We start from the raw sequence: 13,253 nt of genomic DNA, 5'->3' as shown, positions 1-13,253 counted from the left end.
CAGTCTATATATTGGATGGTGGGGGTCTTTGATGATGGATGCTGCTTTCTGCCACAGTAAGTTTCTTACTTGTAGAAATGCTCAATGGTGGGGCTGGGATTTAACTATAATGGACTGGGCTGTATCCATGGCATTTTGTAGGTTTTTCTGTTCAAGGGCGTTGGTGGTTCCATAACAGGCCGTAAAGCAACCGGTCAGTAAACTCTCCATTGTGCGGCTATAGAATTTTTGTCAAAGTTTTAGATGACATGGCAAATCTTTGCAAACTTCTAAGGAAGCAGAGCTGCAGCCATGCCTTTTTTTTAAATGGCACTTACGTAATGGACACAGGACAGATTCCCTGAAATTAAATTGCTGAGTAATTCAATCTTCCTCTTATATGTTGATTTGTCAGCGCCTTTGATTTGGCCTACAATAGTGATGCCATCAGCAAACTTAAATGTGGCTTTGGAGCTGTACTTAGGCTAACAGTCATAAGTATAAAGCAAGTAGAGCAGGGGCTAAGCACACAGCCTTGTGCTGATGGTGATTGTGAAGGAAATTTTGTTGCCAAATATACTTGTACACTTTTGCTTAGCTTTAGATTCTTAGTCTGTTAGATTCTATATGTTTCTTTTTATGGAACAAGGAGCTGTTACATTTCCTCTCAATTTTTATAAATCACCACTTGTCTTTTGGTTTCCAGTTCTGAAAACTAAAACTCATGTAAACATGCATCTTTCCCTAATTCCAATTACTTTATTTCCAAAGTTTAAAGTTTGCTGCCTCGTTTGTTGAGTGCTGTTCAGGCATCTTTGCAATTTATCACCAATGGGCGCCAACTGCAAATGAAACTCTTGCAAGTATTTTTCATGTAAAAGAAGCACAAATACCAGCTGCAGATCTTCAAGCAAGGATTCAACATCAAACCTTATCACTGAGTTAGTATCTCATCATGAAAACTATTCCCACACTCCAGTGTAAGGTATCTAACCAGTAAAATACAAGTCAATTTTTTTGTTCCTGTTTATTCCTTATCTGTACAACTAGAACAGATTTCAGAGCCTCAAATCCCCAAGTAGCGATAGAGAAGTACCTGGATAGATAAAATATACGGTATAACAGCTCAGTTTGTTGGTGTAAGGCAGATCACTGGTGATTAACATCATCAGAAGTTTAATTCTGTCAGGTATTAAAAGCTTGGAGTGAAGTCTAATAAAAAAAATGAAAATAGTTTTTGTTTTGTTTTACTCCTTGTGATGTCTACCCTTGCAAAAATAGACCCATTTAACTCCGGATTTACAAAGGACAATCAAGCTTGATGAACCTCTGGAATTTTTGTGGATGTAATGAGTGTGGTGGAAAAGGGAAGAAGCAGTACTGGACCTAATGAGGAAATAAATGTAAACTAAAATGACACAAAGCCAAATGGAAGTGTGAGTTGTGAGAAGAAAGCAGATATGACCCAGCGTGATTTTGAGGCATAGATCAACTGGACACCCAGAGAAATTTTCCCGGGTGGAAGGGGGCATAACGTTAATGTGCTGGAAGGAAAGGTGGTGGGTGGGTGGAATGTATTGCCTGTGGTGGTGGCACAAATACATTAAGGACATTTAAGAGACTCTTAGATAAGCACAGGGATGAAAGAAAAAAATGGAGGTTATGTGGAAGAGAAGGGTTAAATTGATCTTGGAGTAGGTTAAAGGATTGGCACAGTATTAATTTGCGAAGGGCCTGTGCTGTGCTATACTGTTCTACATTTTATGGCAAACACCATGGTAGCATAGCAGTTACCGCAACATTGTTACAACTCAGGACATTCGAGAGTCCAGAGTTCCATTCTGGTACCATTCTGTAAAGAATATCTGTATGTCCTCCCCGTGGAATGCATGCATTTTCCCTGGGTGCTCCTGGTTCTTCCCAGAGTCCAAAGACCTACCGGGTCAGTTAATTGAACATCGTAGCCTGTCCCGTTCGGTTAGGGTCATTTGGGGTTGTGGGGTGATGTAACTCGAAGGGCCAGAGGGTTGTACTGTATCGCTAAATAAAATAAATTTTAAAATAAATAAAGAACAAAAATAAAGCAAACAATTACAGTCGGTTTGTACTGAATGCGGAGACAGAGGTAAATCTCTGCTCTGCCATTCTTCAGTATTGTTAAAAGGAAATTTGCTCCCTGAGAACCGTGTGACATATTTTTGACTTGAATCAGACCTGGCTCAGTGAGACAGTAGGAAGCAAAGCTCTCCATTCTGCACAATGGGGGACAGTGCTTGTGACGCTGCTCCTCATTCCCAAACTTGTCAATCATCCATCCACACATGCTGTAAAAGGGAAAGGAGAAAAAACTTTTAATGTAAACTGGCACAATTTCACCAGCTCAAATGGAGTCTCAATAGATAGCACACCATCCCACACCCAAACCACAAAGTAGGCATTCCTTACATATTACATACAACACAGGAACAGGTCACTTGTCCAACCATGTTGTGCCAAAGTAATTAAACTAGTACTTAAATGCTTAACTAATCTTTTCTGCCTCCATGCGGTCCATATCCCCTACTCTCTGCACAATCATGTGCTTAAAAATCTCCATCATATCTATCTCCACTAAAACCCCTGGCAGCATAATTCAGACACCCACCACTCTGTGTAAAATAACTTACCCTGCACATCTTCTTTGAACTTACCCCTCTCACCTTAAATACATGCCCTTTAGTATTACACACAAAATGCTAGAGGAACTCAGCAGGCCAGGCAGCATGTATGAAAAAAGACCCTTCCTCTTTAGAATCAGACATTTTTCTGGGGAAAAGGCTGCAACTTTAAATTTGTCTCTCATAATCTTATAAACTACTATCAGGTCTCCCCTCAGCCTCCAGTACTACAAAGGAAACAAAACGTTTGTTCAGCCTCCCTACTTATCATGTGCCCTCTGATCTAGACAGCGTCCGGGTAACCTCTTCTGCACCCCCTCCAAAGCCTCCACATCCTTCCTATAGGTTCATGAGAATGGCCCTGGGAATGAAAAGGTCAACATATGAGGAGTGTTTGATGGCTCTGGTCCTGTACTTGCTGGAGTTCAGAAGAATGAGGGAAGGATCTTATTGAAATCTATTGAATATTGAAAGGCCGTGGAGAGGATGCTTCTGATTGTGGGGGAGTCTAGGGAAAGGGGTCACAGCCTCAGAATACAAGGACATCCCTTCAGAACTGAGATGAGGAGAAACTTCTTCAGCCAGAGGTGGTCAATCTGCAGAATTCATTGCTATAGATGGCTGTGGAGGCCAAGTCATTGGTAATATTTAAGCAAAGGTTGATAGGTTCTTGAAAAGGAAAATCGTCACAGGTTAAGGGAAGAAGACAGAAGAATGGGGTGAGCGGGATAATAAATATGATGGAATGGCAGAGCAGACTCCATGAATCAAATGGGCTAATTCTGTTCCTATATCTTATAAAGGGCAACCAGAATTGAATGCAATACTCCAGATATGCCCTAACCAGACTTTTATAAAGCTATAATGTAACATCCTAACTCTTGAAATCGGTGCCTTGACCAATAAAGTCAAGCACGCCATAGACTTACTTTACTATCCATCAAGCTGTTTAGATATTTTCAGGGAGCAATGGACTTGGGCACCAAAATCCCACTGTACATCAACCCTGTTACTTTATTACTTTATTGTCGCCAAACAATTGATACTAGAACGTACAATCATCACAGCGATATTTGATTCTGCGCTTCGCGCTCCCTGGAGTACAAATCTATAGCAAATATAATAAAAATTTAAATTATAAATCACTAATAGAAAATAGAAAAGGGAAAGTAAGGTAGTGCAAGTCAGGTCCGGATATTTGGAAGGAACGACCCAGATCCGGGTCAGGATCTGTTCAGCAGTCTTATCACAGTTGGAAAGAAGCTGTTCCCAAATCTGGCCGTACGAATCTTCAAGCTCCTGAACCTTCTCCCGGAGGGAAGAGGGATAAAAAGTGTGTTGGCTGGGTGGGTCTTGTCCTTGATTATCCTGGCAGCTCTGCTCCGACAGCGTGCGATGTAAAGTGAGTCCAAGGATGGAAGATTGGTTTGTGTGATGTGCTGGGCTGTGTTCACGATCTTCTGCAGCTTCTTCCAGTCTTGGACAGGACAACTTCCATACCAGGTTGTGATGCACCCTAGAAGAATGCTTTCTACAGTGCATCTATAAAAATTAGTGAGGGTTTTAGGGGACAGGCCAAATTTCTTCAGCTTTCTCAGGAAGTAAAGGTGCTGGTGGGCCTTCTTGGCAGTGGACTCTGCTTGGTTAGACCAAGTCAGGTCATTTGGGATATTCACCCCGAGGAACTTAAAGCTTTTGACCTGTTCCACCTGTGCACCATCGATGTAGATGGGGTCGTGCAGTCTGCTACTCCTTCTGAAGTCAACAACCAATTCCTTCGTTTTGCTGACGTTGAGGGATAGGTTATTGTCCTCGCACCATGCCACCAGGTTCTTAATTTCCTCTCTGTACTCAAACTCATCATTACCCAAGATACAGCCTACAATTGTGGTGTCATCTGCAAACTTATATATTGAGTTCGATGGAAACTTGGCTACACAATCATGGGTGTACAGTGAGTACAGCAGGGGGCTGAGTACACAGCCTTGTGGGGCACCAGTGCTCAGAGTGATTGTAGAGGAGAGCTTGTCCCCTATTTTTACAGCCTGGGTCCTGTCTGTGAGGAAGTTGAAGATCCAGCTGCAGATCTGAGTGCTAAGACCCACGTTTCGGAGCTTGTTAAGGGACATGCCCCACCCACCTACATTGCCCCTCACCTGTTCTCACCCTTCAGCTTCCAGCTTGTACTCCTTCTACCACCACCCCCCCCCCCCCCATGAGCTTCTAACTCTGGCTTCTTCCCCAGTCCTGAACCATTGGCTCTTTTTTCTCCTATCCACAGATACTGCCTGACCTGCAGAGTTCCTCTAGAACTTTTTGTGTGTTATTGAATCGGAAAGAGTGGAGGAAAGTTTTACAAAAACGTTGCCTAAGCTTAAGGGACTGAGTTATAGGGACAGCTTTTCAGGCTCGGACTGAGGAGTGATCTTATACAGGTGTATAAAATTGTGAGGGGCATGGGTAGGGTGAACGCACTCAAATCTTTTACACAGAAGGTGGTATGTACGTGGAATAAGCTGCCAGAGGAAGTGGATAAAGGATGTATAATAATAACTTTTAAAAACAGATAGATTGGAAAGGTTTAGAAGGTTATGGGTCAAACTCTAGAAAATGAGATTTGCTTGGTTCAGTACCTTGGTTGGCACGGACCAATAAGCCAAAGGGCTGCACGACTCCATGAAAGGAGCCATTTCTCTGTAACATGAGATATAGCAATCAAAGTTTGTAAATCTCTGATCTAACTCAATACAGTGCCTATGGGCTGCTCTGCCCAGAAATTCTCTGATTCAACCCTAGCCTAATCACGGGACAATTTCCAATGACCAATTAACCTACCAACCAGTATATACTTGGACTGTGGGAGGAAGCCCACATGGAGAACGTACTAACTCATTACAGGCAGCGGCAGGAATTGAACCTGGGCCGCCTGTACTGTAGGGTATTGTGCTTTCCCCCTCTCATCTTACTGCTATGTCCTCATGTTTAACACTTCTATCCTAGAAGGAAGATTCTGGCTGCCTGCCCTATCAACATCTTTTATACTGCTATATCACCTGTAAACTACTATCAGATTTCCCTGCACGATAAAGCTGTTACCCAGCTGTTTCCCAGGTCACATACGCAGCCTAGTGTGCTCAATATTTCCATCACTTTGTTCAATTACTTTTTTAATCGTGGAATTGAATTTAGGAGCCGAGAGATAATGTTGCAGCTATATTGGACCCTGTTCAGACCCCACTTGGAGTACTGTGCTCAGTTCTGGTCACTTCACTACAGGAAGGATGTGGAAACCATAGAAAGGGTGCAGAGGAGATTTACAAGGATGTGGCCTGGATTGGGGAGCATGCCTTAAGAAAATAGGTTGAGTGAACTCGGCCTTTTCTCCTCGGAGTGACGGAGGATGAGAGGTGACCTAATAGAGGTGTATAAGACGATGAGAGGCATTGATCATGTGGATAGTCAGAAGGTTTTTCCCAGGGCTGAAATGGCTAGCACGTGAGGGCAGAGTTTTAAGGTGTTGGGGAGTAGGTACAGAGGAGATGTCAGGGGTAAGTTTTTTACTCAGAGAGTGGTGAGTGCATGGAATGAGCTGCCGGCAACAGTGGTGAGGTGAATATGATAGGGTCTTTTAAGAGGCTTTTAGATAGTTACATGGAGCTTAGTAAGATAGAGGGCTATAGGGAACCCTAGTAACTTCTAAGATAGGGACATGTTTGGCACAACTTTGTGGGCCAAAGGGCCTGTATTGTGCTGTAGGTTTTCTATGTTTCTATTTGAGCAATACAATCTAAGTCAATGTACCCTGCTTACATATACAGTATAGCTGATAATGTTTGATAAAGTTTTGGTATATAAACTCCATTGATGTAACACACAAACTAAATCCGTGTTCATGTAATATTCCATAAGTACAAATGCATATACTGTACTGATGCAAAGCTAAATTGTATGCTCTAATGTTACAGCACTAGTGATTATATCCCACAGAAAAAGAGCTTGTCCTTGTACAGTTAATGGCAAGACCCTTAACCCTCTGAAAGTGACAAATAAGTAGACAGGGTGATAAAAAGGCATATGGCATGCTGGATCTTACCGCTACAGGCATAGAGAATAAAAGTCAGGAAGTCATGTTGCACTTGAATAAAACTTTGGTTAGGCTGCATTTGTGTGCAGTTCTGATCGCCCCAATACAGGGAGGGTTCAGAAGAGGCCTACATATGTATTAGCTCTAAGGAGAGGTTGAACAAACTTGGATTATTTCCTCTGGAACATCAGAGGCGCAGGAGACACTTGATATAAATTCGTAAGTTTACGACAGGCATGGGTAGGGTAGGCAGCCAGAATCTTTTTCACAGGGTAGAAATGTTAAATAGTAGAGGGTATAGCTTTAAGCTGAAGGTGGGAAGTTTAAGGGGCATATGCAGAGCAAGATTTTCCCCCCCCACACCAGTACATTAAAATAAGATGCACTTCAGGCTGTCAGTACCGAGTTCGGTTAAACTAATCCCTTCTGCTGCTGATCATCCATATCACTCCATTCCTTGCATATTCATGTGCTTATCTAAAAACCTCGAGCAGCATTATCAAATCTGCTTCTACTATAACTGGTCAGCCACAGAGTTTTTTCAGCCCATTTTTTCATCTGGTCCAGATTCCACTGCCAGCATGATGGTCTTCCTTGCTGTCCGCTACACCCTCAATCTTGATGTCATCTGCAAATTTGCTGATCCAGTTAACCACATTGCTGACAAACAACAATGAACACAGCACTGATCTCTGTGGTTCTCCACTAGTCACAAGGTTCCAGCCAGAGAGACAAACATCTACTACCACTCTCAGACTTCTCCCACAAAGCCAACGTCTAATCCAATTTACTACCTCATCCTGAATACTGAGCGATTGAACCTCCTTGACCAGTCTCCCATGCTGGACCTTCTCAAATGCCTTACCTTGTCCATGTGCACAACATCCACTGCCTTACCTTCTTCAACTTTCCTGGTAACTTCCTCTAAAAACTTTAGGGTAAGATTGGTTAGGCATGACCTATCACACATGAAGTCATGCTGACTACCCCTAATCAGTCCATGTCTGTCCAAATACTCATATATCTGGTCCCTTAGAATACCTTCCAATAACTTTCCCACTACTGATGTCAGAAGTCAGACTATAATTTCCTGGTTTATTTCTAGAGCTTTCCTTAAACAGAACAACAGAGGCTATCTGCCAATCTTCTGGTAGCTCACCTGTCCCTAAGGATGATTTAAATATCTCTGCTACTGCCCCAGCAATTTCTGCATCCCTCCTATAGGGTCCGAGGGAGCACCTCGTCAGGCCCTGGGGATTTATCCCACCCTTATTTGCCTCAGGGTAGAAAACATCTCCTCCTTTGTAATCTGTATAGTCCATGAAGTTGGTGCAGCTTTGCCTCACTTCTATAGACGTCCTATAGATGTCCACGTCCTGAGTAAATACAGAAGCAAAAAATTCATTTAAGATCTGCCCCATCTGTTTTGGCTCCACCCATGGATTACCATTCTGATCTCCCAGAGGACCAGTTTTGTCCCTTGCAATCCTAATGCTCTTAACATATCTGTAGAAGCCTTTAGGATTCTCCTTCACCTTGTCTACTAAGGCAACCTCATGCCTTCTTTTAGCCTTCTCGATTTCTTTCTTAAGTGTTCCTTTGCATTTCTTGTACTCCATAAGCACCTCATTTGTTCCCACTTGGCTGTACCTGCTTAACCAGGGCCTCTTGAAAACCAAGGGTTTCTATACCGGTTATCTTTACCTTGACAGGAACATACGGGGCTTATACACTCAAAATTTCACTTCTGAAGGCCTCCTACTTACCAAGTACATCTTTACCAGACAACACTTTACCAAACACACACTTGTTTACCAGACAACAGCCTGTCCCAAATCCACACTTGCCAGCTCCTTTCTGATACCATCAAAATTGGCCTTTCTCCAAGGTAGAATCTCAACCTGTGGACTAGACCTATCTTTTTCCATATTTACTCTGAAACTAATGGCAAGATACAAAGTGTTCCCCTATACAACCTCTGTCATCTGCCCTGTCTCATTCTCTTATAGGAGATCAAGTATCACACTCTCTTGTTGGGAATTCTATGTACCGATTAAGGAAACTTCGCTGAACACATTTGACAAACTCTATTCCATCTAGTCTTTTTGTAGTATGGAAGTCCCAGTCAATATGTGGAAAGTTAAAATCACCTACTATCACAACCTTGCAACAATATATGAAAAAAATTTAATACAAGCTACCTGATATGCAAGAGCAATTTCACTGATACATTGTAAATATTACACAAATACAGTGTTTGTATTCATACTACACCAATGCAATACAAAAAAGTTGCCTAAGGGACTGAGTTATAGGGAGAGCTATATATGATGTAATATGATGTAAAATGATGTAAAGTCAAGAGATTACACAGATGGTGGAAACCCAGAACCCTGAAACAGCAACTGTTTATTATCCTCCATGAACCCTATTGGGTTCATTCAGCACTTTGTATGTTATTCTAATGTTGTAATTCCTTTGTATAAACTCCACTGATACAACAGTAGGCCTCCGTTAGTCCTAGATAGATCATGGATTTGTGCCTTGGAAAGTTTCCAGGGCGCAGGCCTGGGGAGGGTTGTATGGGAGACCGGCAGTTGCTGAAGTCTCCCCTCTCCACGATGTTGTCCAAGGGAAGAGCAAGGGCCGATACAGCTCGGCACCAGTATCATCGCAGATCAATGTGTGGTTAAGTGCCTTGCTCAAGGACGCACACATAGCCTCAGCCAAGGCTCGAACTAGCGACCTTCAGACGAACGCCTTAACCACTTGGCCACACTGATACAACAGTATATAACTACTGATAGTGTGCTTGGGTATGTGTCCTAATACTGTGCTTATGTATAAATTCTATTGTAGATTTTATCCAATAATTGTTTTAGAAAATTAATACACTCACTTCCCTGCAATTGTTCAGTTCTAAGAGTCCGAGATTCAGGTGTGTAGCCTTCCACTTTGAACAGATTGTCAGCCATGTAACCTTGGCCAGCAATTAAAATCAGATACTTAACTACAAACAGAGAAAATATTTTTACACTGCAGTAAGTATGCCAGCAGGCAGGGCCTAGATGCTGGTGTAACTGCAAAGTTAAGATTAGAATGCTGTACAACATTCAGCCGGGCCATGCTGATCACATGACTCAAAGTATTGTCAGCACCCAAGACAGTAATGAGAAAGCTCTAGAAGCTGCATGATTGGCTAATTCATGGTGCATGCAGTTAGGAGGCTGTGTCGGCACTCACTCCCCACAGAGGCAGCAGTTGCTCTCTACAGAAGGACAGATTTCGACCTGTTGCTCTCCTCGATGCTGATAGAGGATGTTTTCAAAATTCTGAAATTTATGTGATTATTGGTGTGGACTGTAGTTTTTATTGGTCTCTGTCAGTCCTCTGTGCTTTCTTTCTTGTTGCTGAATGGCGAGTTAGGGGTTTGATGTCCTTGTGGGCGATGTGTTAGTTTTTGTGTGAGGGAGGGGTTGGAGATTTGGGGTCTGATGTTCTTGTTGGTGTTTTTCTTTGGGAGATCTGTTAGTTCTCTGTGCGCGAGGGGGGTGGGGGGTTATTGTTGCTGCTTTTTTCCTTGTGGGCGATATGTTAAGTTTTTTAGTGAGGGAGAGGGTTGGCGGTTTTGGGGTTTAGAGTTTGATGTTCGAGCTACTGTTTTCTGGGTAAGTGATCTGTTAGCATTTGTGCAAGGGAGCGGTTGGGGGGGGGGGGTTGGAGGGTTTGCATGTTTTTCTTTCTTTTTCATGCCGGGGGGGGGGGAAATGATGTCTTTTCTTTCAATGAATTCCATGGTTTTTCTGTATTTCATGACTATCTGGAGAAGATGAATCTCAGAGTTGTACTCTGCATACACACTTTGATAATAAAATGAACCTTTGATATAAATTACAAATCACTGTGCCAGTACTAAACCAAAGCATCTTAATTTGTCTCATTTTTCACAATTATGAGGCAAAACTCTGCACCAGAGCCAGACTTAAGTTCATTCAGGTGGGCATCTGGAAGAGATGCTCACCTGGTCAACTCCTACCAAAGAAATGGACCTTGTTTTGGAGAATGTAGTCCATCAAGTTTAGGGAGTGTCAGTGGGTAAACATTTTGGAGATATTAACCATAATGTCAAAGGTGAATATAGAAACAGATAGAGATGGACCAGGAATAAAGCTCTTAAGAAGGTGGAAGACAAGTTTCATTAAAGTTAGCAGACCCTGCCAATAACAGATTGGCAGAAACTACTTGCTGTGGAAAACATTCAAAAGCAAAACAGCAAGAGCACAAGACTAAGGTGATCCAGTATTGCCAAGGGTAGCAAGCTAAGGAAAATGAATGTCAATGACATTTTGGAGAAGGAAGTCAGAGGATCATTACAGGAGTGATCGGAGTTAAGAGAATCGGGACTGCGCAGGCGTGTGACGTTGGACAATGAAGTGGGGAAGAATTAAAAAGGATGCAGCCTTATACAGCGGGCAGCGGAGTGAGCCGGGAGCAGAGTGAAGGCTTAAGGGCTTGGGCTCAACGGGCTTAGGCAGAAGCAGGCGAGGCCAGGTAGGTTTAGGTTTCAGTTTTTTCCTGTTATTTGAGGAAAGGGTTAGTATGAGTGTGAGGGCAGCTTGTTGTTCTCGGTGTCGGATGTGGGAGATCCTGGAGTCTCCTAGCCTCCCGGACGTTCGTATCTGCGCCAGGTGCGCCGAGCTGCAACTCCTAAAGGACTGTGTTAGGGAACTGGAGCTGCAGCTCGATGACCTTCGTCTGGTCAGGGAGAGTGAGGAGCTGATAGAGAGGAGTTACAGGCAGGTGGTCACACCAGGGCCACGGGAGGCAGACAGGTGGGTCACAGTTGGGAGGATGAAAGGGAAGAGTCAGGTAATAGAGAGTACCCCAGTGGCTGTACCCCTTGACAATAAATACTCCTATTTGAGTATTGTTGGGGAGGACAGCCTACCTGGGGGAAGCAACAGTGGCCGTGCCTCCGGCACAGAGTCAGGCCCTATGGCTCAGAAGGGTAGGGAAAGGAAGAGGAAGGCAGTAGTAATAGGGGACTCGATAGTTAGAGGGTCAGATAGGTGATTCTGTGGATGCAATCAGGAGACCCGGATGGTAGTTTGCCTCCCTGGTGCCAGGGTCTGGGATGTTTCTGATCGCATCCAAGATAAGTGGGAGGGTGAGGAGCCGGAGGTCGTGGTACACATAGGTACCAATGACATAAGTAGGAAAAGGGAAGAGGTCCTGAAAGGAGAATATAGGGAGTTAGGAAGGCAGTTGAGAAGAAGAACCACAAAGGTAGTAATCTCAGGATTACTGCCTGTACCACGCGACAGTGAGAATAGGAATGGAATGAGGTGGAGGATAAATGTGTGGCTGAGGGATTGGATCAGGGGGCAGGGATTCAAGTTTCTGGATCATTGGGACCTCTTTTGGGGCAGGTGTGACTTGTACAAAAAGGATGGGTTGCACTTGAATCCTAGGGGAACCAATATCCTGGTGGGAAGGTTTAATAGAGTGGTTAGGGAGAGTTTAAACTAATTTGGCAGGGGGATGGGAACCAGAATGATGGAGCAGAGGAGAGGGAAAACAGAAATGGACCTAAGGTAGTGAGCAATAAGGATGTCAGGAAGATGTCAGGTGATGGAGCAAATTTGCAGCCATTGGGATGAGTTGCAGTGCAATCAATGCAAAAAATAACAAATACTGGACTTAAGGTGTTATACTTAAATGCACGCAGCATAAGGAATAAGGTGGATGATCTTGTTGTACAGTTACACATTGGCAGGTATGATATTGTGGCCATCACTGAGACGTGGCTAAAGGATGCACGTCTCTGAGAGCTGAACATCCACGATACACGGTGTATCGGAAGGATAGGCAGGTAGGCAGAGGGGGTGGAGTGGCTTTATTGGTAAGAAATTATATTAAATCATCAGAAAGAGTTGACAGAGGATCGGAAGGTACAGAATCTTTATGGGTTGAGCTAAGAAATTGCAGGGGTAAAAGGACCCTGATGGCAGTTATCTACAGGCCTCCAAACAGCTGCAGTGATGTGGACTACAAATTACAACAGGAAATAGAAAAGGCTTGCCAGAAGGGCAGTGTTATGATAATTGTAGGGGATTTTAATATGCGAGTGGATTGGGAAAATCAGGTCAGCACTGGATCTCAAGAGAGAGAATTTGTAGAATGTCTACAAGATGGCTTTTTAGAACAGTTTGTTGTTGAGCCCACTGGGGGATCGGCTGTACTGGGTTGGGTGTTGTGTAATGAACCAGAGGTGGTTAGGGAGATGGAAGTGAAGGTACCCTTAGGAGGCAGTGATCACAACATGATTGAGTTCACTGTGAAATTTGAGAAAGAGAAGCCGAAATCCGATGTGTCGGTATTTCAGTGGAGTAAAGGAAATTATAGTGGCATGAGAGAGGAACTGGCCAAGGTTGACTGGAAAGGGATACTAGCGGGGAGGACAGCAGTAGCAGTGGCTAGAGTTTATGCAAGAAGTGAGGAAGGTGCAAGACAGATATATTCCAAAGAAGAAG

The 13,253-nt window shown here is 43.4% G+C and overlaps 1 protein-coding gene across 3 annotated transcripts in view; it reads right to left on the bottom strand.

Moving 5' to 3' along the window:
- Positions 1-13,253, bottom strand: part of acad8 (acyl-CoA dehydrogenase family, member 8) — a 107,949-nt gene that overhangs the window by 52,436 nt on the left and 42,260 nt on the right. For all 3 annotated transcript variants that reach the window (XM_059957135.1, XM_059957134.1, XM_059957133.1), the window contains exon 4: positions 2,194-2,303. In XM_059957135.1, the coding sequence (XP_059813118.1) occupies positions 2,194-2,303 (110 nt within the window). The remainder of the gene's footprint in view (positions 1-2,193; positions 2,304-13,253) is intronic.

This window comes from Hypanus sabinus, chromosome X2, assembly GCF_030144855.1.
Source record: "Hypanus sabinus isolate sHypSab1 chromosome X2, sHypSab1.hap1, whole genome shotgun sequence".
In the NCBI taxonomy this organism is placed as follows: Eukaryota; Metazoa; Chordata; class Chondrichthyes; order Myliobatiformes; family Dasyatidae; genus Hypanus; species Hypanus sabinus.
This window is presented reverse-complemented; position numbering and strand designations above follow the sequence as displayed.